The sequence below is a fragment of the Oncorhynchus mykiss genome, chromosome 12 (assembly GCF_013265735.2).
Source record: "Oncorhynchus mykiss isolate Arlee chromosome 12, USDA_OmykA_1.1, whole genome shotgun sequence".
Taxonomy (NCBI): Eukaryota; Metazoa; Chordata; class Actinopteri; order Salmoniformes; family Salmonidae; genus Oncorhynchus; species Oncorhynchus mykiss.
In genome coordinates, this window is record NC_048576.1 from 55,750,564 (window position 1) to 55,773,888 (window position 23,325).

Here is a 23,325-nt window from a genome sequence, read left to right on the forward strand (position 1 = left end):
AAGGCTGGAGATCACTCTTTCATGCTGATTGAGTTCGAATAACAGACTGGAAGCTTCAAAAGGAGGGTGGTGCTTGGAATCATTGTTCTTCCTCTGTCAACCATGGTTACCTGCTAGGAAACACGTGCCGTCATCATTGCATTGCACAAAAAGGGCTTCACAGGCAAGGATATTGCTGTCAGTAAGATTGCACCTAAATCAAACATTTATCAGATCATCAAGAACTTCAAGGACAGCGGTTCAATTGTTGTGAAGAAGGCTTCAGGGCGCCCAAGAAAGTCCAGCAAGCGCCAGGACCGTCTCCTAAAGTTGATTCAGCTGCGGGATCGGGGCACCACCAGTACAGAGCTTGCTCAGGAATGGCAGCAGGCAGATGTGAGTGCATCTGCACGCACAGTGAGGTGAAGACTTTTGGAGGATGGCCTGGTGTCAAGAAGGGCAGCAAAGAAGCACTTCTCTCTAGGAAAAACATCAGGGACAGACTGATATTCTGCAAAAGGTACAGGGATTGGACTGCTGAGGACTGGGGTTAAGTCATTTTCTCTGATGAATCCCCTTTCCGACTGTTTGGGGCATCCGGAAAAAAGCTTGTCCGGAGAAGACAAGGTGAGCGATACCATCAGTCCTGTGTCATGCCAACAGTAAAGCATCCTGAGACCATTCATGTGTGGGGTCGCTTCTCAGCCAAGAGAGTGGGCTCACTCACAATTTTGCCGAAGAACACAGCCATGAATAAAGAATGGTACCAACACATTCTCCGAGAGCAACTTCTCCCAACCATCCAGGAACAGTTTGGTGACGAACAATGCCTTTTCCAGCATAATGGAGCACCTTGCCATAAGGCAAAAATGATAACTAAGTGGCTCGGGGAACAAAACATCGATATTTTGGGTCCATGGCCAGGAAACTCCCCAGACCTTAATCCCATTGAGAACTTGTGGTCAATCCTCAAGAGGCGGGTGGACAAACAAAAACCCACAAACTTTGACAAACTCCATGCATTAATTATGCAAGAATGGGCTGCCATCAGTCAGGATGTGGCCCAGAGTTAATTGACAGCATGCCTGGGCGGATTGCAGAGGTCTTGAAAAAGAAGGGTCAACACTGCAAATATTGACTCTTTGCATCAACTTCATGTAATTGTCAATAAAAGCCCTTGACACGTATGAAATGCTTGTAATTATACTTCAGTATTCCAAAGTAACATCTGACAAAAATATCTAGACACTGAAGCAGCAAACTTTGTGGAAATTAGTATGTGTCATTCTCAAAACTTTAGGCCACGACTGTACACCCATGATTCGCCTATACGTTGTTATAACTATAGGCGGGGCTATATAATATAACCTACCCCCAAGATAAACAGGCCGCTGCAACATTGTAACAGTCCCAACTCACTCACCTGATCTATGGAAAAGAAAAAGCACAAATCACCAATATACAATGTTCATTGCTGTTTTTTTGGAGCTACTGAAAATAAACTCAATGCGCCATAAACATTTTAACTCACTTCCACAGCACCATATAAGTCCGGTAAAATGTTTCTATCTCCTTTAAAGGTGTCGCTGTTTCTCAGCAAGTGGCTTCTCTATCACAGTGCTTGGCACAGAATTTGGGAAAATAACTGTTCATTCCCCAGTGGCGCAATAACCCTACGGATGTTTCCGCCCTATGATTCATGGCCACACTTTTCAATAACAGAGCCAGAGCCTAAAATAAAGTATGAATTTCATGGCATATACACATATACAAAAGTATGTGGACAGCCCTTGAAATGAGTGGATTCTGCAATTTCAGCCCCACTAGTTGCTGACAGGTGAATAACTGCAAGCCAGGCCTAATCGCCCTACCTCACTAACACTCGTGGTTGAATAGAAGCAAGTCCCTGCAGCAATGTTAGAACATCTAGTGGAAAGCCTTCCCATAAGAATGGAGGCTGTTCTAGAAGCAAAGTGGGAACCAACTCCATATTAATGCCCAAGAATTTGGAAAGAGATGTTCAACGAGCAGTTATCCACATACTTTTGGTCATGTACAGTATCATATAGGCCAAGTCAATGAGTGGACATTAAAATGTTACTTCTGACAATATGTAGCCTCCACTGTCATGACAACATTCGCTGCCTTATCCTATAATAAAGGAATCCTTTACAGTAAACCTAATAGTCATGACGAGGTCAAAAAAAAAACCATTTGAAGACTTTAAATGTGTGAGGATGGAAGTTGAGAGAATATTATCAAAAAACATGGACCAGGATAATGTGTTTACTGAAAAGCAAGGCGGGCACAAATACTGGTGCGCATTCTGTAGGCCGTGGCTAGGTTTTCTACAACGCTCTGAGCTCGACAGGTGTGAGGTGGTATGCACCGTTCACTACTGAATGGTGTTTCTAAACTCAACATTGCTTAAGATAACACAATAACTAGACCATAGGGGCCCTGGAATGGATTAGCCTACCAAGCGCAACAACTTAAGTGCCACCCAGTGCTAGAATGGGGCATTTAGGGACGGCAGTGTTTTTTTTGCAATTGACCATACTTTTTCATTACAGTACTCTCCTTTAGCTGCACCTGGGAAACCGTTCCATGTTGTTTAATCCTACACCACTATAATGTGCCCCAAAATATATGGCTTTATAAGAATGAGACAAAAAATAAAAATCAGTGAATAAATGTTTATTAATGATGCCCATTAGCAGAATCAAAACAGTGAGCGGGGATGAGACATCTATTACAAGGTTTAAAACAGCAACCAAAAATAATATCCTGTTTATAAAAAGCAAATTCAACATGCCCTTTTAACATTATAAAAATCCCTCTGGCTCTAACCAAGTTTATAGGAACCATGAAAAAGGAGCAGAACATTTTTGCAGACTCACGAGGAGTCATTACAAGCAGTCATGATTACCATATTTACAAAAGGACACGTGGCTTCACAAACAGCATCCAGTCATTCAGAGTTGAACTACAGGTATAACTAGGGTGGAACCAAAATCCTTCACCCTGCGCCGTCTCATTCACAAAACCAAAAACATAACATACGGGCTCCAATGACAAGGTTAAGAAAGGCCGGGGTAAAAACATCTTCCCCCCAGCTTTCATACATTAGAGCTATACCACTCCAATCTGTACAAAATCTGTAACCATCTCGAAAAATAATTTCGCCAACAGCGAAGAACCCCCTGGATATCCTACATGCCCCACCCGGCTCCCATGCTCATGCTGCCATTCATGCCCATGGAGCCACGGCTGCTGCCATAGTAACTGCTGCTCATCCCGCTCTGATTACCTAACAGGAGAAAGAAATATCCACATTAGGACCGTTGCAGGCTTACCTTCTCCAAAACAAACTATGCAACAATGGTAAAATGTAAACAAGATAGCAGACACGTCATTGAGACATTTTGACACAGCGGCGCTACTGTAGATAGCAAATGTCTTCTACACTATTTTGCTAACAAAATGTAAACAATTTTAGCTGGCTAGCTAATCTTGGTTAAACATAGGGCAAAACAATTATTTAGTCTCCGCAAAACTCTTTGCTAGCAAACGTGACACCGTCTCAATAACGAAGGCGTTCTATGATGATATCTCCACTTTCCGAGCGATATATTTTGGTAAGAGATGCAAATATTGAACTGTCGGGCCAAGAGTTATTCTCATCTGATATGGAGTTTAAAAAATAAAAATAATAATAGGGCTTAATAATGTTAACTAGGGCTGTGGCAGTCATTAAATTCTGTCAACCGGAGACTGTCAAGCACTAACAGCTGGTCTCACGGTAATTGACCGTTAATTAACAAAAAAACATTTTGCATCTAATGCGCACATGCGTTTATTTTGTGTTTCGCAACTAACAGGTCTTCCTACAGCGCATTCAGAAAGTATTCAGGCCTCAACCTTTTCTACATTTTGTTACATTACAGCCTTACTCTAAAATGGATTAAATTGTATTCCCTCAATCTACACACAAAACCTCATAATGACTAGGCAAAAACAGGTTTAGAACTGTGCAAATGTAAAAGAATAAACCAATCACATTTACAAAAGTATTCAGACCCTTTACTCAGTACTTTGTTGAAGCAGCTTTGACAGAAATTACATCCTCAAGTCTTCTTGGGTATGATGCTACAAGCTTGGCACACCTGTATTTGGAGAGTTTCTCCCATTCTTCTCTGCAGATCCTCAAGCTCTGTCAGGTTGGATGGGGAGCGTCGCTGCACAGCTATTTTCCGGTCTCTCCAGAGATGTTCGATCAGGTTCTAGTCCAGGCTCTGGCTGGGCCACTCAAGGACATTGAGACTTGTCCCGAAGCCACTCCTGCGTTGACTTGGCTGTCTGCTTTGGAGCATTGTCCCGTTAGAAGGGGAAACTTCGTCCCAGTCTGAGGTCCTGAGTGATCTGGAGCAGGGTTTCATCAAGGATCTCTGTATTTTGCTGTTTATCTTTCCCTCGATCCTGACTAGTCTCCTAGTCCCTGCTGCTGAAGAACATCCCCACAGCATGATGCTGCCATTGCGCTTTACCGTAGGGATGGTGCCAGGTTTCCTCCAAATGCGACGCTTGGCTTCCAGGCCAAAGAGTTCAATCTTGGTTTCATCAGCCAGAGAATATCGTTTCTCGTGGTGTGAGAGTCCTTTAGGTGCCTTTTGGCTGCCTTTTACTGAGGAATGGCATCTGTCTGGCCACTCCACCATAAACGCCTGATAGGTGGAGTGCTGCAGAGATGGGAGAACCTTCCACAAGGACAGCCATCTCCACAAAGGAACTCTGGAGCACTGTCAGTGACCATTGGGTTCTGTGTCACCTCTCTGACCAAGGCCCTTCTCCCTTGATTACTCAGTTTGGCCAGGCGGCCAGCTCTAAGGTGGGTTTTGGTGGTTGATGGGGCCACTGTGTTCTTGGGGACTTTCAATGCAGCAGAAATTTGTTGACTTGTTCAACAAAATCTTGCCTCGGAGCTCTACGGACTATTCCTTCAACCTAATGGCTTGGTTTTTGCTCAGACATGCACCATCAACTATGGACCTTATATAAACAGGTGTGAGTTTCAAAATCACGTCCAATCTAATGAATTTACCACACGTGGACTCCAAATAAGTTGAACAAACATCAAGGACGATTAATGAAGTTCAATTTTGAGTCTCACAGCAAAAGGTCTTAATACTTATGTAAAAAAGGTTTATAATACATTTGTAAAAATGACTAAAAAAACTGTTTTCGCCATTTATTGATGAGGAACATATTTAATCAATTAGAGAATAAGGCTGTAACGTAACAAAATGTGGAAAATGGGTCTAAATACTTCCCAAATGCACTAGGTCAACTTTTGTACTATGGGGATTGTGTCGAGGAACAGCGTGGATGGGTACCAAAGAAAACTGCAAATAGCTGTGCAGCAACACTCCCCATCCAACCTGACAGAGCTTGAGAGGATCTGCAGAGAATAGGAGAAACTGCCCAAATACAGGTGTGCCAAGCTTGTAGCATCATACCCAAGAAGACCCGAGGCTGTAATCATTGCCAAAGCTGATTCAACAAAGTACTGAGTCAAGTGTGAATACTTATGTAAATGTGATTTGTTTTTCTTTCATTACATTTACAGAAATTTCTACAAATGTTAATGGTTTGTCATTATGGGGTATTGTGTGTAGACTGATGAGGAAAACACTTTAGAATAAAGCTGTGACGCAACAAAATGCGGAAGAAGTAAAGGGGTCTGAATGTACTCTATAACACTGGTTAACTTATCCTTCTGTGCAAGAAATAAATATTCCAAACATGCTCTGGGACCGTTGTGGGATGCAATAGATCCCCATTTAATACAACCAGTCATATTAAATAAATAAACTTTTAAAACGCAATGACGCTGACGCAACAGATCAGAACATTTAGCTTAAAATATTACGTCATTTCTTCACATAAGCCAGCAATATGAACACGGCAGTAGGCTGTAAGCACGAATGTTCCAAAAAGCAATCAATTAACAGGAAAACACTTAAAAAGTGACCGCAGATGCAACTATGCATGTAATGCTTTATTATAAAGGTACATGTTTTTATTGAAACTCACGTGCTGCGTATGTATGCCAGCTGGGCTCAACACCGGTTGTAAAGCGGATTAATGTGCTTCATTTAGTTATTTGGCCACTTTAGGTTTCGAAACAAACCTTGTCCAAACATATAGGCCTACGGACGAGACTACATGACGCATGTGACTGATTTGAAGAAAAACAAAAGCACCAAAAAGGCATGAGGTGTTTGCCTAAGTGCACATCATTTAAAAGTGATAATACATCATTCACAAGGGATAGTGTGATGGGTGACAAAAGCCTATTCTTAATTTTGTGTTGTCTTTACATATGCTGCCAAATACTATAAGTGTGAAATTAGTTCTGATTTAGGATCATTATCATGCCTGTCAGGAACAGGGGCACGGAAAAAATACATACATGTAATGTATGCACATTAATAGCGAATGGAGGACGCTTTTTCTTTGGTTCATTTTCATACCAGCCAGGTAGGCTATACTCCTGACGTAAAGCAATGTGCTTAATATTAGGAAAGTTCAGAAATAGGCCTAGCATAGAGGCTATCAAAACTGTACTCACATAATTGCATAGCCTATAGAAATGTTGCACCTTATTGAAAACATTTGCATTGATGTCAGAGTGATTAGCAGGACAATAGAGGGTCGAGTACCAGGCAGTTAACGAGTTTGGTAGGCTACTAATGACCATCAGCAGCAGTATCAGAGCTTGGAGAAGCAGAGTTACCGTGACTAAACGGTCACATGGAATTTGACTGTGGTCATGACACGTGACCGCCGGCGTGGCAGTAATAAGGTCACCTTATTAACAGCCCTAGTAACAACCCTCCTGTGACAGGCAGCAGAGAGCTGACACTTACTGTAATCATTGTACCCCCCCATGCTGGACTGGCTGCTGTAACCACCCGTGTAACCAGCGCTCATCTGCTGGCTGCCTCCATAGGAAGATTGGTTGGCTGTGGAAAATAGAACTCTCAAATAAAATAACAATATGGTGTTTGTCCAATTAATGCCAAAGTCTGCACAAAGAACTCTACCCCCGTTGGCCCAGAATATCCAATTTTATACCTTCATCTATCCCCAACTGAAAATACTCACCCACAGCACTCATCTGGCCACCATAGCCTCCATTACTGCCCCCTGCTGTTGAGTTGAGGAACAACTCAACATAACGGTGCTCTGATAAGGAAGAGCGAGAAGGCAGAGTTACATCAAACTTCTTAATTGGATTTAAAAAAAATGGATTTAGGATGCAACTGTCCAGACAGGAAGGGTAAATAAAGTAATATCATGTAAAGGGCGATGACAAATCAAATTACTGCCGACTCACGCATGTTGGCTTTATCCTTTGACATAGCTGCCACAGCATCCTCATGTGTGGCAAACTCCACATCAGCCTCTCCAGTCATCCTTCCATCTGGACCAACCTCAATGTGCACACGCACTGGGTTCAATGGCGAGAAAAACTACACGGGAGAAAATTGAGACAATTAGCATTCCCAGTCAGTGATTGTTCACCTTTCCATCAGTGACTGTCAACAGATGACTGTATATTATGTAACTAGTTCTGGTGCTCACACTGTAGACATCCGTCTCTGTTGCCCGGTAAGGAAGTCCCCTCATGTGCACACAGTGTCCAGTCGTACTCTGAAAACTTGAACCACCATCGCCATAACGATCGGAACCTATAAGTCATTAGGAAAGTCGACAGAGATAGAAAGCTTACAAATAGTTTCACCCACGAAAACATTAGAAATACACAAACTCAAAGTAACTCCAGTATGCTTTCACCCAGAGGTTGGAACCTAAATTATTTTTCAATCGTTTCATTCTGTACAGAACCAAACCCCCCCCCCACTGTTCCCAACCAGCAAAATAAAATTCTGAACTGGTTGAGCTAGCTTGCGTGTGCAGAACGAAACTAGAATTTAAAACATTGTATACTTAACATGCACTGAAGTTCGTCCATTAATCTCAAACTAATTAAAAATCTCTCACCATCAAGCTTGTACAGTAGCCTATGCTTTGGAGGGGCGAGGGGCAGGTAGCCAGAACAGGCAAACATTTTCAGCTTGCAGGCAAACACTGGACTAAGTTTGAGTGAGTGAGGGCTTTGCATAGGCACTTAGTTGTGGGACTAGAAAAAATGTCTCGAAGCTAACATTTAGTTAACTGGTTCCTATGAATTTTTAAATAATAGTTCTGTTTCAGAACAATATGGATCACTTCCGTTCCTGGTTATGTTTCTTCTCATTGAAAAAAAATTCTGGTCTTGTTCCCTGAACAGGTTCAAACCCTTGCATTCTAATACCCAATGCATTCCACAAGAAAAATGTTCAGCTTTCCCTTGCTGTTATGTCCCATCACCACTCACCTGAGATTTCCAAAGAAGATAGAACAGAAACCAGAGAAAAAGGTGTAGGAGAAAGATGGAAAGGACAAAGCACTTTATTCTCACATAGCCTTTATTCTCACCAGCCTCACCTCCGCCATAGCCCCCACGGCGCATCCTGTCAAAGGAGCCTCCGCGGCTCATGCCATTGTAGCCACGGCCGCCACCACCACCAGGCCTGTCGTAGGGGCCTGGTCTCTGCATGCCACCCATCGTTTTGCGTGGGGGATCGTAATTTGTCCGCACCTCTGCATCGCTGCTCTTGAATATCTCAATATACCTACAGGCACACAGACAAGCATTAGGCCAGGGTCCCGGACCCAAAAGGTTTAACGGCTAATGAGGACAATACTTTACATGGAGCAAAACAAACAAAAAAATCTGCCAGTACTAATGACATAGGTCTGTAGCATGTTCGTCCTGTTGCTCACAGCCATGCATGTCAATCATAGTATCTAGAAGCTAATTGATGCCTCTGAAACTATGCATTTTTACTGACCGAACATCGATGTTTCTTAATTGTTAGGGTTAATGATAAACATAGCCCCTGGAACGATAAAGCTATTTTCCTGTTGAGGTCTTAAATAAACTAGCACTGAGAAGTCAACAAAAAAAACATAGAGAATGAACCATAGAAAATTACACTTGTCAGTGTAGAAATGCCATCATTGACCCCCAGACGACCAAAGCTTTCCTTGTGACTGCAGGATCCATGGTCTAAGGAAGACTGGGTCTCAGTTACACATTGTGTGACATGAGGGTCTGTGGATTAGTGCTGAGTGAAAAATGGTAACTTCTAGAGGGGGGGGGGGAGGCACCATGATATCCAGGTGCATTTTCTTATTTTATTTTTTTTAAAGAGATGCCACATTTAAATTACATCCAAAATTAGCATATTGGATTGGTGTGTAGATCAAATGCATGTGTTTTTATCCAACCCAGTTTAGTGAAATATTGTGAATTCTCTATCTACCAAAGGTGTTTCCTGACCACCTTGAGTTGAAGTCAATCGAAAACTCAAAACAAAGTCCAGGACAATCACTCAGCACTAAAGTATTTTTTGGCAAAAAATAAGCGAATCTCTGAATTCGACGAGGCTATGGTTGATGATCTCATATGGATACATGTATGAATGTCCTTGTTGAATGTGTAGGTTCTTGACATGTGTCATTACGACAGAAGACGATTGTGGCAACAGATGAATACCATAAGAAAAGCAGCTTAACCAGCCAACCATCCATCCCCACCTGTGCCCTATTCTTTCCTTGTGTTTCTTTAGAGCCTTTTCAGCTATATCCTGTGAAGCAAACTGCACGAAGGCCTCCCCCGTACTCCTCCCCTGGAAGTCCACCGGCAATGTTATCCCATTTGGCACGATTTCCAACCCTTCAACCCAAGGACAGATAACCCCAGCGGGGGACATTAAATGACATGCCCATTCAGTGTTGTTGCTCTTTTTCTGCTAAAACAACAAAATGAAAACACATCAGACACGAGAACCCTATAAAAAGAAAAGCCTTATGAACAGCAAACCAGATGGGTGTCACCATTTTGATCATTAACTTACTTTTTTTGTACTTCATTCTGGGAACATAAATGAAATGAAGGGATCCATAGAATATTCGGGAGATATTAAGTTATACCAGTTTTGGGTGATGCTACTGCTGAATGTACGACAGTCTGAATTTAAAGTAACTGCCCAGTGTTTCCAGTTATATATAATTAATTACAATATGAGTGAAATAGCCTTCCTTTATGTAAAAATAAATACATTTCGTGATGAATGGTGTGGGCATACCAACAGCAAAATTGTGTGGGTGTATACCGGTCAATAAAAATAAGTAAACACCTGATTGGCCAGCTCAGCCAGTGAGCCAATGCGACATCTCGGCCAAAAACATACGAGGAAATCGCCTACCTTCACAAAATGGTCTGTTTGATACACGGGCTAGAAGCGGGTTTTTTGGAAGTGTTTTTTTATTTATTTTTTACACATCTATGCTTTGGCCACAAAAAATGAACACAAGCCTTTAAAAGTGAGATTCTCACTGGACAGTTACTTTAAGATTAATCCAAAACAGAAGTATCCAGCTTTAATCTAACCTGTCTCAGTTATTTTTGACTATCATGTTTACATCAAAGAGTTCAGATGCCAATTCAATGTCAAGAGACCTCTGATTAGAATTTTCCTTCAGACAAATCTTGAACTACAGACAGTGTATTTTCAAAGTCATGTTGAGATTAAGGATGATTATCTTAAAGCATGTGTCACATGAAGCAATCGGATGCACTATATGTGGGTTGCAAAACAAGATGCATCTGTGTTGCTCAGTGTCAGCCTGCTACTTGGTTGCATTGCATGAAATAAAAATGTGTTCATACTGCTACAATCCGAAAATGATTGGCAGTCAATAAAATGCCATTTTAATAGTGAATCCAAACGGCTTTGTCCAGTTTCAAATGTAATTGTCCAACATGAACTGCACTAGCTACCATCTCGTTTCCAGCTTGGTCAGCTAGCTAGCGTGGTAAAACGTGGTTAGCAATTAGGCTACATTTTGGTTAGCTAGCTAAATTGAACAGCAAGCATGGTCCATATCACTAATATTAGAGTTGGATAAACAAATCATTTATGAAACCATGATGTATGACAAGATTGGATGTTGCATGCAATTTCAATTGCATTTGTTTTGCCTAATGTGACAGAGGCTTAAGAATGAATCAGAGTGGAGGGAAAACGGGCATTAAACACACCTGAGAAGAACTGGACAATCTCCTCCTTGCTACAGCCGAAGGGAAGGCCACGCAGCCGCACAAGCCCATCCCCCTCAGTCTCTGGGCAGTTTGGACCGGTGTGCTTCATGACCCAGTCCATCTCCACATTGTTCGATTTGAATACTGAGAAAAATAATGAATGTGAGGATTCTTTGGCATCTAATCCTCTACCAGAACATGATGTTGGCACAATCACCTTAAAAGACAAGTCACTACTGGAACAGGGAGACAAAACCTTAATACCTTCCACATATCTGTGACCCAGGGTCTCTCGGTCTTTCTTGACTGCAATCTTCAGGTCGTCCTCCGACTCCAGCTCTACGAAGGCCTCTCCGCTTGGCCTGCCCTCACGAGTGTAGGTGAAATGGATGCTTGTGCCGTTGTTTGCAACTTTACAATCTGGAATATTTTATACCAATTTAGTCACCTGAAAATAGGTCAGACTTCCTTACATTTAACAATATAAGTAGCCAGGTTCTTACCAGAGAAAAATCTTGACACTTCATCCACAGCGCAAGACCAGGGAAGGCCACGAATGCGCACCACAAATCCCTCTCCATCTGCCATGGTTGGTTTATGGTCGGTCAGCCCTTTGAGACAGAATCGACAAGTTACTTACTATACAGTCACATCTTGATGGGCTAATATTTAATGAAAATGTCCATATGCCAGATGACCATGTAGTTAAGGATTGTAGCTAAATATAAATTGGCCAGCTGGCAAGAGTGCCAGACTTTGTTCTCCTTGGTAGTCTGTGGTTCAGAAAACAGGTCAGGACTGCACCATCTGGGAAGCCAAAAGGCCAGCAGATGGTGACACACAACATCCTGAACTAGCAATAGACACTGTAGCATGGTGGTGGAAAAGAAAGTATGCATTGTTTCCCCGACTTCTCACCCTTATATCGAGTTAAATGAGGAAATCGACGGATTTCAAATGACATTTTATTTGTCACACACGTTTAGCAGATGTTATCGCGGGTGTTGCGAAATGCTTGTATTTGCAGCCTGAATGGAGAATGTTTTATGTACGAACCCGTCTACTGGGGATAATAGCCGGTTGAAAATATTAACATTGGATGATAAGATAACGACTCAATATCGCCACCTGCCGGGATTTGGCTTTTAGAGGTAAAGCCAGCGCGCATCACTCAATATCGTCAAAGCAGAAATCGAAAAACGCAGAATCAATTTAATTTGGGAAAGACTAGGTACTACGTTAAGAAAATGAAACACTATTCAACACTCTCATCAATGGGAATAGCCATTTGAGTTGCTAACTAAACAGTAACATTTATTTATTTCAATGGGCTGGCCTAAAAAAAAAAACAGCAACTAGGCGGCTCGCGAACATTTTAATGAATGAGTATAGTTAGGTAGTTAATATTATCAGTTGTTAGCCTCTGATATTATTCTCTTGGACGCATGTTATCTAAACTATCAAGTATGTAAGTGCCTGAATCATAATTTACGAAACCAGCAACAATAGTTTGCAAATATTCTTTACTAGTCTTAAACACGTTACTGGCTAGTTAGACAAAGCATGCTATCGGCACGCAGACAAACACGTCGCAGGCCTCAAGGCTTATCCAGTAATCGACGTCAGTCTACAATTAGAAAACTAAAGTATAAATACTTGAATCATGAATTCTTACAACTGCATTAACTTAGCTAACCTTTCATGTTTAATATAATGCAACCTAAAATGAAAATACCTTGATTTCTTTTTCTGATTAAGTGGGTGTTCGGCGTTAGCTGCTGTCTGGACTTGCGTTCCACTTCTGCACCAAAGCGCATGAGACGTGCACCACCGGAAACGCAAAGCCTTCTTCTTTTTTTGGGTTGGCATCCAATATTTTGCATTACCGCCCCCAGCTGGACTATAATATAAATCCATCATACTGTGATCCAAAAGGGAAAAAGGAGAAAAATAACAATTACACAAAAATACACCCTTCTAACTAACCCTACACTCATTAAAAACCCACTACCCCATTCCACTACCTTGACCTTATCTGCTCCTTCACCATGCCAATGGCCTGGGAGGACTGGACACCAACACACCCTGTAACTCTTCTGAAGAGTTATACTCATCTGCAGCTCAATACTTCTCTGCAGCTGCCAGAGATCTACGTTCCATTTCTGAGGTACAGTTGATAACCATTAACGCTAAGAAGCCAACCTTATTGAAGTAAATATCACTCATTGGCCTATCCCTCTGTGCTGGCACATATCTACTATTCACATGGATCCTCTCATGATCCCTCACACTTGACCCATCCTCCTCTACTTTCTTCACTGCCTCAGTATACGACACCTTCTGCACAACTACTCTAGCCACCTCAACCTGCTTCCGATCCCCAGCAACTTATTACCCCTTCAGTTGACAAGCACAACTTTATCCACTGAAACAACACAATACTCTATCCCATGCCCTCCTACGCACTTCCCTCATCTAGGAATCTCCCTCCTACGAACTGCTGCAGACATGACCATAAACGGTACACCTGAAACAGCTCAGTGGACTCTGCACAAAAGCTCTAACGGGATAACTGATATATCCTAACACAACGTTGTCGGGTAAAGGCTGACTCAAAAGGACTGACAGTGCCTCCTCGGTTTCACCACACTCACCACCGGGTCTGAGTCACACCAAAAGGAAATCAATCTTCAACTTCAATTGCTTCACCTCCCCACTCAACTGCACCCAACTCCTTTCCCACTCACCCGGAAACCACAAATGGATCCGCCAAAAGGTAAGGATCCACTTTCTTCAAAAATCTCACTCTTGCTTGACCAGATTGTTCTTTATCATGCCCATTGATGGCAGGCATCGGTTCCGAGCTCTTCACCACACATTCCACCTGACTTAACTCGCCCTCATTCCCTTTAATTTCACCTCCAGAACTCAGTCTGGCGCACTACTCACTCTGTTGGCGCTTGACACCAATCTTCTTCGACACCCCATCTCCATTTTTATCTATCTCAAATTCAAATCCAAGCTCTGCTTTCCTCATTCTCTTCGACCTCTTCTTCCCAACTCCATCTCATAATCGTCCTGCTCACCTCGGAAACATGTCTTCTCTGGGCGCCGACATTTTGAGAGCATGAGCAGTGGCCACATAGAAAAAAAACGTATTCTCAAATTCCTCTCCTCACTACTTAGTTAAACGCGGAAGAGTGTTGAATAGCCTATGCAAACCATTTAATTGGGGTTTCCACTAGATAGCGTAGCCAAGGTCAAACTTGGCTAGGCTTTATCGTAAAAATGTATGTTAACAAAAATGTGCTATTTGGTCTTAATTTAACGCATAAGGTTGAGTATGGTTAAGGTTAGGGTTAAAGTTAAAATTAAGTTTAAAATCACATTTTAAGAAGATAAATAGTGGTAATAGACAGGGTTTATAACTTTGTGGCTATGGTAACTACCAACCCAAAGATTGTGCTGTAGTGGAAACCTTAGTGGAAACCAAGACTGTTCTTAGGGCAGGTCTGCCGGTTTCAACCAGCAGAAGCGACTTTTCGTAGCAGGTTAGGAGGAGCCGGTTCTAGCCTTTTAGGGGCCCTAAGTGATGACTGAATTGCGCATCGCAAAGTTTTAACCAATACTTTGAACAAAACTTTTTAAATACCTGGTTTGAATACCCATTCAATACCCAATTAGTTAGCATTTACAGGTAAATATCACAAGTTGAAACGTCTTTCCTACCCTACCGGCTACCGATGTCATTCAATTCTGTAAACTGCTCCATGCTACAACCAGTTGAGATCTGCTAGCTTTTGCTGCCTTATTCTGAAGAAATTTATAAGGCGTTATAAGTGCCTATATCTAGATGTAATATTCAACTAACAACTGATAAGGCAATGCCGCAATAGAGTGATTATTGGAAGAATCAAACCATTCATGCAACGAGAACTGGAAGCACCAACTGCTAGGGGAGCAACCTGGTCTCAGAGCATTTCGTATTTGTCACAAGAATTTTCAATCCCAATGATGATAACTAACAATTATTTAAGCTTTGACCAATCCCCGAGGTTTGTAAGACCCTGGGTTTAATAATAATTAGGCAAAGACTCAGCTTATGGAAAAGGTCCGTAAGGTTTATTCAGAGAGCGCTCTGAAGACCCAAAATACAAACATGTAATTTTATAACTCCTACCCCCCCACCTACTTACACGCACACACCGACACACAAGCAGTAGGGGGATTACACGCACACACAGACACACAAACAGTAGGTGGGATGTATCTTTCCCCACAGTTCACATTCCTCGTTTATCACTACAAAGTCACCCATACCGTTCCCTCCCTCCCAAGATAAGAGAAACCTTGACAGTGTCTCTTTCCTGTCGTAAGTTTTTCAAAGTTCCAACCAGGTCAGGTCATGTATAGTTTAATTGTCCTCCGTGTGATCTTAGTCACACACACACATTTCTCTTCCTTACTTGTCTCGACCAAACCTTATTGGACTTTAGTCAAATTATTCTTAATACATTTGACATAATCTAATAATTACGTTTCAGGGTGGAATTCTTTAGTCATTACCTTAAACATATAAATTCCCTTATCAGTATTATTCTGTACGTAAGTCCGAGCCACTCTATTTAGTAACATGCAGTATGTTTCGTATGGTTACACAAGACAGAGGATTACCTAAGGCAAAAAACAAAAGGAGGATGGTTGGTCGGTGTATAACGCATACGTCTAGCAACCCACAGGTTGCGAGTTCGAATCTCATCACTGACAACTGTAGAATTTTAGATAATTAGCAACTTTTCAACTACTTATAACTTTGTAGTTACTTTGCAACAACTTAGCATGTTAGCTAACCCTTCCCCGAACCCTAACTTGAACCCTTTTAGCGAACCCTAACCCTTTAGCCTAACTCTGTCCCACCCTGATTTGTTTCACATGTCTTGTGCCTGTCTCCACCCCCCACCAGGTGACTCCCATTTTTCCCCATTATCTCCTGTTTATCTTTACCTGTGTTTTCTGTTTGTCTGTTGTCTGTTGTTCATCTTGTCTTGTCAGGTTGTACCAGTGTGTTTACCGGTTTCCTGTTCTTAAGTTTTGCTTATAGTGTTCCCGGTTCTGACATTTCTGCCTGTCCTGACCCTGCCTGCTGTCCGGTACCTGCCTGACTTTGACCTGGTTATGAACCTCTGCCTGCCCCCTGTGTTATAATGAATATCTGAGATTTGAACTATCCGCCTCCTGTGTCTGCATCTGGGTCTTACCCTGAGCCGTAATAAACTCATAAACTTCACCCTAACCCCTAGCCTAGATAGCGTTAGTGCAATGACTAGCGTAGCGTTAGTGCAATGACTGGAAGTCTATGGTATCTACTTGCATGCTAGCAGTTACCATAGAGACATTCACTCATTGCACTAACGCTAGTTAGCAACTTCCTTGAAACTGCATGCAGAGACATAAAAATGGTATCGACAAGTTCATCTGACTCTGGGGAAGTAGATTGCCAAAATCCTGAAGTATCCCTTTAAGCAATTTTAGCAGCACCAAATCACAACATCCAACCTCTTACCTTCCATTCCATCCGCTAGACTACACGAGCTAGTCATTCCACATAAGCTTCAAATCAACCTTATTTTTCTGTGGAGTTTAACGGCAGTTGGCATCCAACATGTTTGTCATGGATCCCCCGGTACTGCTGCTCATTCCGTTCACCAGCTCCGGAGGTCTAGGTCACCGGCCTTCTAGGCGTCACTGAACTGGATTCATTACCACCAACCCCGGACTGTCTTGTCTCATTATGCACACCTGGTTTCCATTCCCCCTGATTAGTATGTGTATATATGTGCCCTCTGTTCTCCATTGTCCTTGTCGGTTATTGTTACCATGTCCGTTGGCCCTGTGTACCTGTGCTATTGTATTGCCACCGTCATCTCGGCACTGACTGGACGGGCCCAGGATTGGGGTGCTGGGGGACCCGTTTCCCAGCTTACGAGCGCTTCACCCTATGCTTCACCATATGCTTTTACCCCATGACATTCTCAAGCACAATATCATAATCACAACCATTTGTGAGAGGTGAGTACTGAACAGCAAAATAGACTGGAATTACATTAAGTATTTTCTAAATTAAAACGAAGGGCTATATAAATACATTTGATTTGATTTGAAATAAGGACAGGGCTAGTACATCACATCACCGTTCCCGTTTCTCTGCTGACCCATGACACTCATTTAGAACAGATCACCTTTTTGGTTATAGGCACCCAGTTGTTTTAGGTCTCGCCTGATTCAGTTGGCATAAGCCTGTTATTTCCTGGTCTGAGGAGACTGCTGGGTTGGTCGCAGGAGTGTCAGGGGAGGTGGACCACGCCCCTCAAGTGGAGTTACCAGGATCTGCACCGGGTTTTCTAAGACGCAGGCTACACGCCTGCCTGCCTCATCGCCCCTGGGACTGTGCCATTGACCTGTTGTCTGACGCAGCCCTTCTGAGAGGATATGTCTATCCCCTCTCCTATGCGGAGACCGAGGCCATGGAGATGTACGTACAGGAGAGCCTCCAGCAGGGTTTAATCACCAGCCTCCTCAAGTTTCTTTTTTGTTAAAAATAAAGATGGGGTCTGCGCCCCTGCATTGATTATCGAACTCTGAATAAAGCCACCGTTAACGTATTCCTCCTACCTCCCTGCTGAGAGGAGGTCCCTAGAGGCTTCGTTGGATGGCGGGGGCGAAGAGAGCGTTCGAGACACTGAAGGCACACTTCACCACTGCTCCCGTGCTAGCACATCCCGACCCCTTACTTCCCGTCATTGTCGAGGTGGATGCCTCCGAAGTAGGAGTTGGGGCAGTGATGTCCACCATGGCTAACTCCATCTGTACCTCCTCCCGCAGTCCGCTGCAGAACACGGTGACCACCAGAACCCCTCCAAAGCTACGGCACTGCGCCTTTTACTCCAAGCAGCTGAGCCCCGCCCAGAGGAACTACGACTTAGGGGACCGAGAACTCTTGGCGGTCAAGAAGGCTGAAAGCACTGGCTGGAGGGGTCCAAACACCCTTTCCTGGTGTGGACAGACAACCGCAACATGGAGTACATCATGGCAGTGAAGAGGCTAAACCCAAGACAGGCCAGGTAGGCTCTATTCTTCTCCAGGTTCCAAATCACGCTTTCTTCTAGGCCAGGCTCGAAGAATGTGAAGGTGGACACCCTGTCTCGCCTCTAGGACGCAGAGGAGACAATATCATCCCGCCATCCCGTATCATCGCTCCAGTGGTGTGGGACATGGACTCCGACATTCATCAGGCCTTGTGCATAGAACCTGCACCAGTGCCCAGAGAACCCAGAGAACCTTGTCCACGAGTGTGCGGGACCGCAGCCTTGCCTGGGTGCACACGGCGCCTGTGTTGGGTCATCCTGGGATAAGCCGTACAATCGCCTGCCTAACGGAGAAGTACTGGTGGCCCACCTTGGCTAGGGACGCCCGGGTTTATGTCTCTACCTGCTCCATCTGTGCTCAGTCAAAGACACCCAGACACCTCCCTTATGGAAATATCCAAACGGTGAGCATCACAAACACTAGGAATCTTCGACTTAAATTGCTCCACCTCCACACTTAACGCTACCCCAGAAATCACTCCCTTCAATGTTGCCCTGTACCTATGCGCAAAGAAAGATACGGGTCTTTCCCCAAATTGCGTTGCAAGGATCTGAAGAAGCAAACAAACATCACAATTCCACTTCAGGTTACCTTTACTGACTCAACAGCACCCACCATCTTTTTCACCCAACCTGCAACCACCCATGGATCAGCCAAGGAGCCTGGTTCCACCCTCTTCTTCTCACTCCCACTGGACCAAACGTATCATTATCAGAACCATGTCCTTCAACGCAAGGCTTGTGCTCTTAGCTCCTCACAACACCGTCTACCCATCCGTTTCACCTCCAGAGCTCGAACTAGCATCCGGCTCACTCTGTTTGAACTTGACACCAATCTTCCTCGAACATACCCTCTCTTGTTATTGCTCGCTTCAACAGATTCAAACCCATCCTCTGCCTCCCTTGGTCTTTTCAGCCTCCTGTTTCCTCATATCATCCTCCCTTAACCAATCACTCGACTCCTTCTGAAAATATTCAACTTTCCCAAGCCAAAATCTCTTTTTAGCCTCCTCGAGAGACATGCTAAGCCCTGTACTCCGTCCACTTCAAACTCAAGCCATCAGAATCTTTGCTGCCCCACCATCCACGCAAACTTCCATAGCAGCCTGGTCTCATAGACTGGATTTAACATAATCAACTTAAAACTGGGACACTGAAATTAGTATGGTATGTTAAGTTTGGTATGGTTACATAAGCCAGAAGTTTACGGTTGGCTTATTACACAAACATCTAGCAACCCAAAGGTTGTGAGTTCAAATCTCATCATGGACAACTTTAGCATTTTAGCTAATTATCCAGTTTTCAAATACTTACTACTTTTTAGCTACTTTGCATGGTAGCTAACCCTTCCCCTAACCCCAACCGTAACTATTTTAGCTAACCCTGACCTAAACCCTTTAACCTAACTCCTAAACCAAACCCCTAGCCTAGTTAACGATAGTCAGCTAGCTAACATTAGCCATCTAGCTAGAATTAGTAACATATCATACATATCATGTCACGTCTGCTCCCCCTATTCAGCCCCTGGCACTCGAAGGCACCAGGCTGCCCTGTATCACGCACCCCTGCCATCAATTATGCATACCAGTGTTCCCTCGTCACTCACATCAGCGATATTGGACTCACCTGGACTCACTCAATCACATGTTTATTACCTCCCCTACATTTGTCAGTTCCCCAGCTCTGTTCCCCGCTGCTGCATTGATTGTTATTTGTCTGTATTACTTGTCTTTGTCTGTATTACACTGTTCCTGTCTCATTCCATGTCCGTTCCATATTAAATGTTTGACTCTCCGTATCTGCTTCGCCTCTCCAGCATCATCCCCTGTGACATATCATACGTTTAGAAAATTCGTAACATATTGCACATTTAGCAAATTCTTAATATATAATACAAATTGTAATTTGTAACATATCTTACCTTGATGGATATCCACAAATTAATACATGCCGTACAAAACGTAACATATACTAAGTGGAATGTCTAGGATTTGCCTAGAGAATCATTTGAAATGCTCTGAGACCAGGTTTTCCATAGCAGTCTGGGCTGTAGTTAAACATTGTGCCCCCCTCTCCCTCTCATACTAATTACGAGAATGAGAGAGAGAGAAAGAATGAATCTGGGGAATAACTTAGCCTCACAGAGTATCTGGTTATCACAATACTGTAATTTATGCATGGCGTCATGACATATTGTAATGATGAGATATAGGTAAGTTAACAGTTGTGTGTCTGTCTCTGTGTTATATCTTTATAGTGGCAGATACCTGAGCTGATTCCAGACCAGCTGGACAGGACATACTATCAGACTTCCAGGGGAACCCTTTAGCTTTTGTCAGTTTACACACACAAGGTTACAACATGTCTCTGCATCATAAATTACAGTGTCTTCCCCAGCCCGGGTCTAGTGACCCCCATCCTCTGGACTCATCCTTCCTATAAAGACAGGTATACCCATCACTGGGACATTGTCATTATATTATCATGACGGACATTACCACCTTATGTAATGGTGGATGTGTACTGCACTGTTGAGAGTAAGTATTTCACTGCAACGCTTAGCCTACATCCTGTATCCTGTGCATGTGACCAATAAACTTTGATGTGATAGGATCACATCTGATATTCAGTACAAATCTTGATTTCCATCTTTCCAGACACAATACTAATTGTATTGTGTCTGTATCTATGTTGTGTAGCACCAGATTAGTATCCAGTGATCTAATGTGAGATTGACAACATAAGAAGGGGTGTGCTTAAGGATGATGGAAACCTAGAGTTCAACATGAGGGCCATTTTCCACAGGAGATACCCAGACACACACATCTATATCGAGGTTAGAAAGTCACACACACTTGATGACACTTGATGAGCTGCGGGTCGTATTACCTGGAAGGTAAATATTAATGATGTGTTATTTTTATGTACTTTAAGATATGTATACACAGTAACCATGTGCAAAGGGTTCTACCTAGAACCATTTTATAATCTTATTCTATTGATAACCATTTTATCTTTGGAGGGTTCTTCCTAGAACTGACTGAACAAATCCACCAGCCTTATTAGCCTTTAAATGTATTTATGACAATAATTAAATATCATAAGGCCTTTCTTTGAGGGCTTAGTTATACCCAAACAAAGGGGTGTTAGTCAACTCCTGGTTTACAGGCCACATCAGGCCTGCAAGTCACATTATTGTGGCTTACAAAGTGATGTGTAATTCCTATTGGAATCAAGCCAGAGTTAAGATATCCAACAAGTAGTGCTAAGAGATTAGTGTTTTTTTAGGTCGGTTCGGTTTTGGTGAAAATAATCACTTCTTCGATTTCGGTTGAATACTGTAACACAGAATACAAAAATTAATGAAAGTCCCATGATGGTAGTGACTGCCCGTTACTGCCCATTACTGCTCATCACTTATTAAACATTTATTCACATTACTTTACTTTAATAAAATATTTCAGTTGTTGTGTATATTACATTTGTTTATTTGATGACTATTATTTCATTCCAAGTCAAGTCAACTCACCTCTATAGAGCTGTTGCCTATGTTTTGACAAAATCCCTATTTTGTAGTTCTTCAAGGTAAATAAGGCATACATTTTTGACTGCTGATATCCAACTATCAATCAGTTAGATCATGTATTTTCAGGTAGAGATACCTTGGGAAGCAAGCTCTTCATATCCCCTCACAATCATGCATTCTTCTGCCTCTTCTGTAGAAACACAGACCGGGCAAGTAGATGCGCAATGGATTATGGTCATTGTAGTTAATTACCTCATTTTATGTGATAAACAAGGTTGAATATTTTGGTTAAAAGCTCAGCGCGAACAAGTGGAATATTTAATCACCCGCAAACTGCATTCAGAATGGCTGCCAGGGTTGAGAAAACTATCTACTGAGAGGACCTCAATCATCTAAACTGGAACAATCATCCCAGTAACGGGTACAATCAATTAAACTATTACCAGATTGGATTAGTTTAGAAAAATGTGTTATTAATCTTTGTGTAGCATAACATTTATTAACCAATCAATACAGATATTAAAACAAACAATTCTGAAAATCATCCTGCGATAGAGCATGCTGGGATATATGATATGGCTCAATGTAGAACTCTTTTCGCCTTCCAAATAATCATTCTTGGCTTCTAAAAAAAAAAAAAAAGGGATGTTAGGATGTTAAGGATGTTAAAAGTTATAGGTAGAACCCTTTGCCTTACAAAGAACACTTTTGGAACCCTTTTTTCAGAGAGTGCATAGACTCAACAATTGGCTAGCCTGATCCCAGATCTGTTTATCTGGGATCTGTTTATGTTTTGCAAAGTCCTACTGTCTTATTGTTACTGTAGGAGTTTTTTACCTAGGTAAATGTTTTGGGAAAGCCTGGCTTCTCTTGGCATCCATGAACACACACCACTGGTAGGCAGAGATGAATAGAGAGAGGTGGGAATAGTATGTGCTTCAGTAAAGTGTTTTTTTTAGCATCCAAAGCCATGGTTGTCAACTGTACTGAAGAAATGTAACGAAAGTCACAGAAAATAGAGGTTCTGGTTGCAGCTGCAGAGAAGTTCTTGGGATTGCGAGGTTTTACTGCAGAGGAGTTGCAGGGGGTGGAGTGGTAGTGTTCTGTCCTCCAATACCGAATCCTACTCCAAGCCTGGAGTAGGATTAGACAGGGTTAAATCATTTAATGGGTGGTGTTTTTTTGTGTGAGGGCTAATAGTTGGCAAGGTCATTTTCTTTGTTCACAATTTTGTGTTACCGGAATGTAATGTAAGGTCAGTGGAGGCTGCTGGGGGAGGATGGCTCATAATAATGGCTGAAACAGGGCAAATGGAATGGCATCAAACACATGGAAACCATATATTTGATACGATTCCACTTATTCTGCTCCAGCCATTACCGCGAGCCAGTCGTCCCCAATTAAGATACCACCAACCTCCTGTGATGTAGGTAGGCCATGACTAGCCTCACACTCCAGTA

General features: G+C 42.6%; 1 protein-coding gene across 4 annotated transcripts; it reads right to left on the reverse strand.

Moving 5' to 3' along the window:
* Nucleotides 1-2,661: 2,661 nt before the first annotated feature.
* Nucleotides 2,662-13,069, reverse strand: LOC110537814 (heterogeneous nuclear ribonucleoprotein H). Of its 4 annotated transcripts, none has more exons than XM_021624212.2 (11): nt 12,930-13,069; nt 11,698-11,805; nt 11,459-11,614; nt 11,195-11,338; nt 9,688-9,826; nt 8,533-8,720; nt 7,627-7,733; nt 7,379-7,514; nt 7,147-7,227; nt 6,909-7,004; nt 2,662-3,289 (listed from the first exon to the last, which is right to left on the reverse strand). In XM_021624212.2, exons 1-11 carry the CDS (start codon nt 13,009-13,011, stop codon nt 3,192-3,194), a joined length of 1,335 nt encoding a protein of 444 aa, XP_021479887.1. In that variant the 5' UTR covers nt 13,012-13,069; the 3' UTR covers nt 2,662-3,191. The 4 variants fall into 4 exon arrangements, with proteins under 4 accessions (XP_021479887.1, XP_021479886.1, XP_021479889.1 ...); XM_021624211.2 differs by having other exon boundaries at nt 8,524-8,720; XM_021624214.2 differs by having other exon boundaries at nt 2,662-3,293; nt 8,524-8,720.
* Between the last annotated feature and the right edge of the window lie 10,256 nt (nt 13,070-23,325).

Excerpts from the sequence above, each read along its gene's own strand:
- LOC110537814 (XM_021624211.2), bottom strand. The coding sequence starts at position 13,011 with ATGCGCTTTGGTGCAGAAGTGGAACGCAAGTCCAGACAGCAGCTAACG. Across the intron at positions 11,806-12,929 it reads AATCAGAAAAAGAAATCAAG|GGCTGACCGACCATAAACCA; the intron begins GTATTTTCATTT and ends TCTGTCTCAAAG. Across the intron at positions 7,734-8,523 it reads CTATGGCGGAGGTGAGGCTG|GTTCCGATCGTTATGGCGAT; the intron begins GTGAGAATAAAG and ends AATGACTTATAG.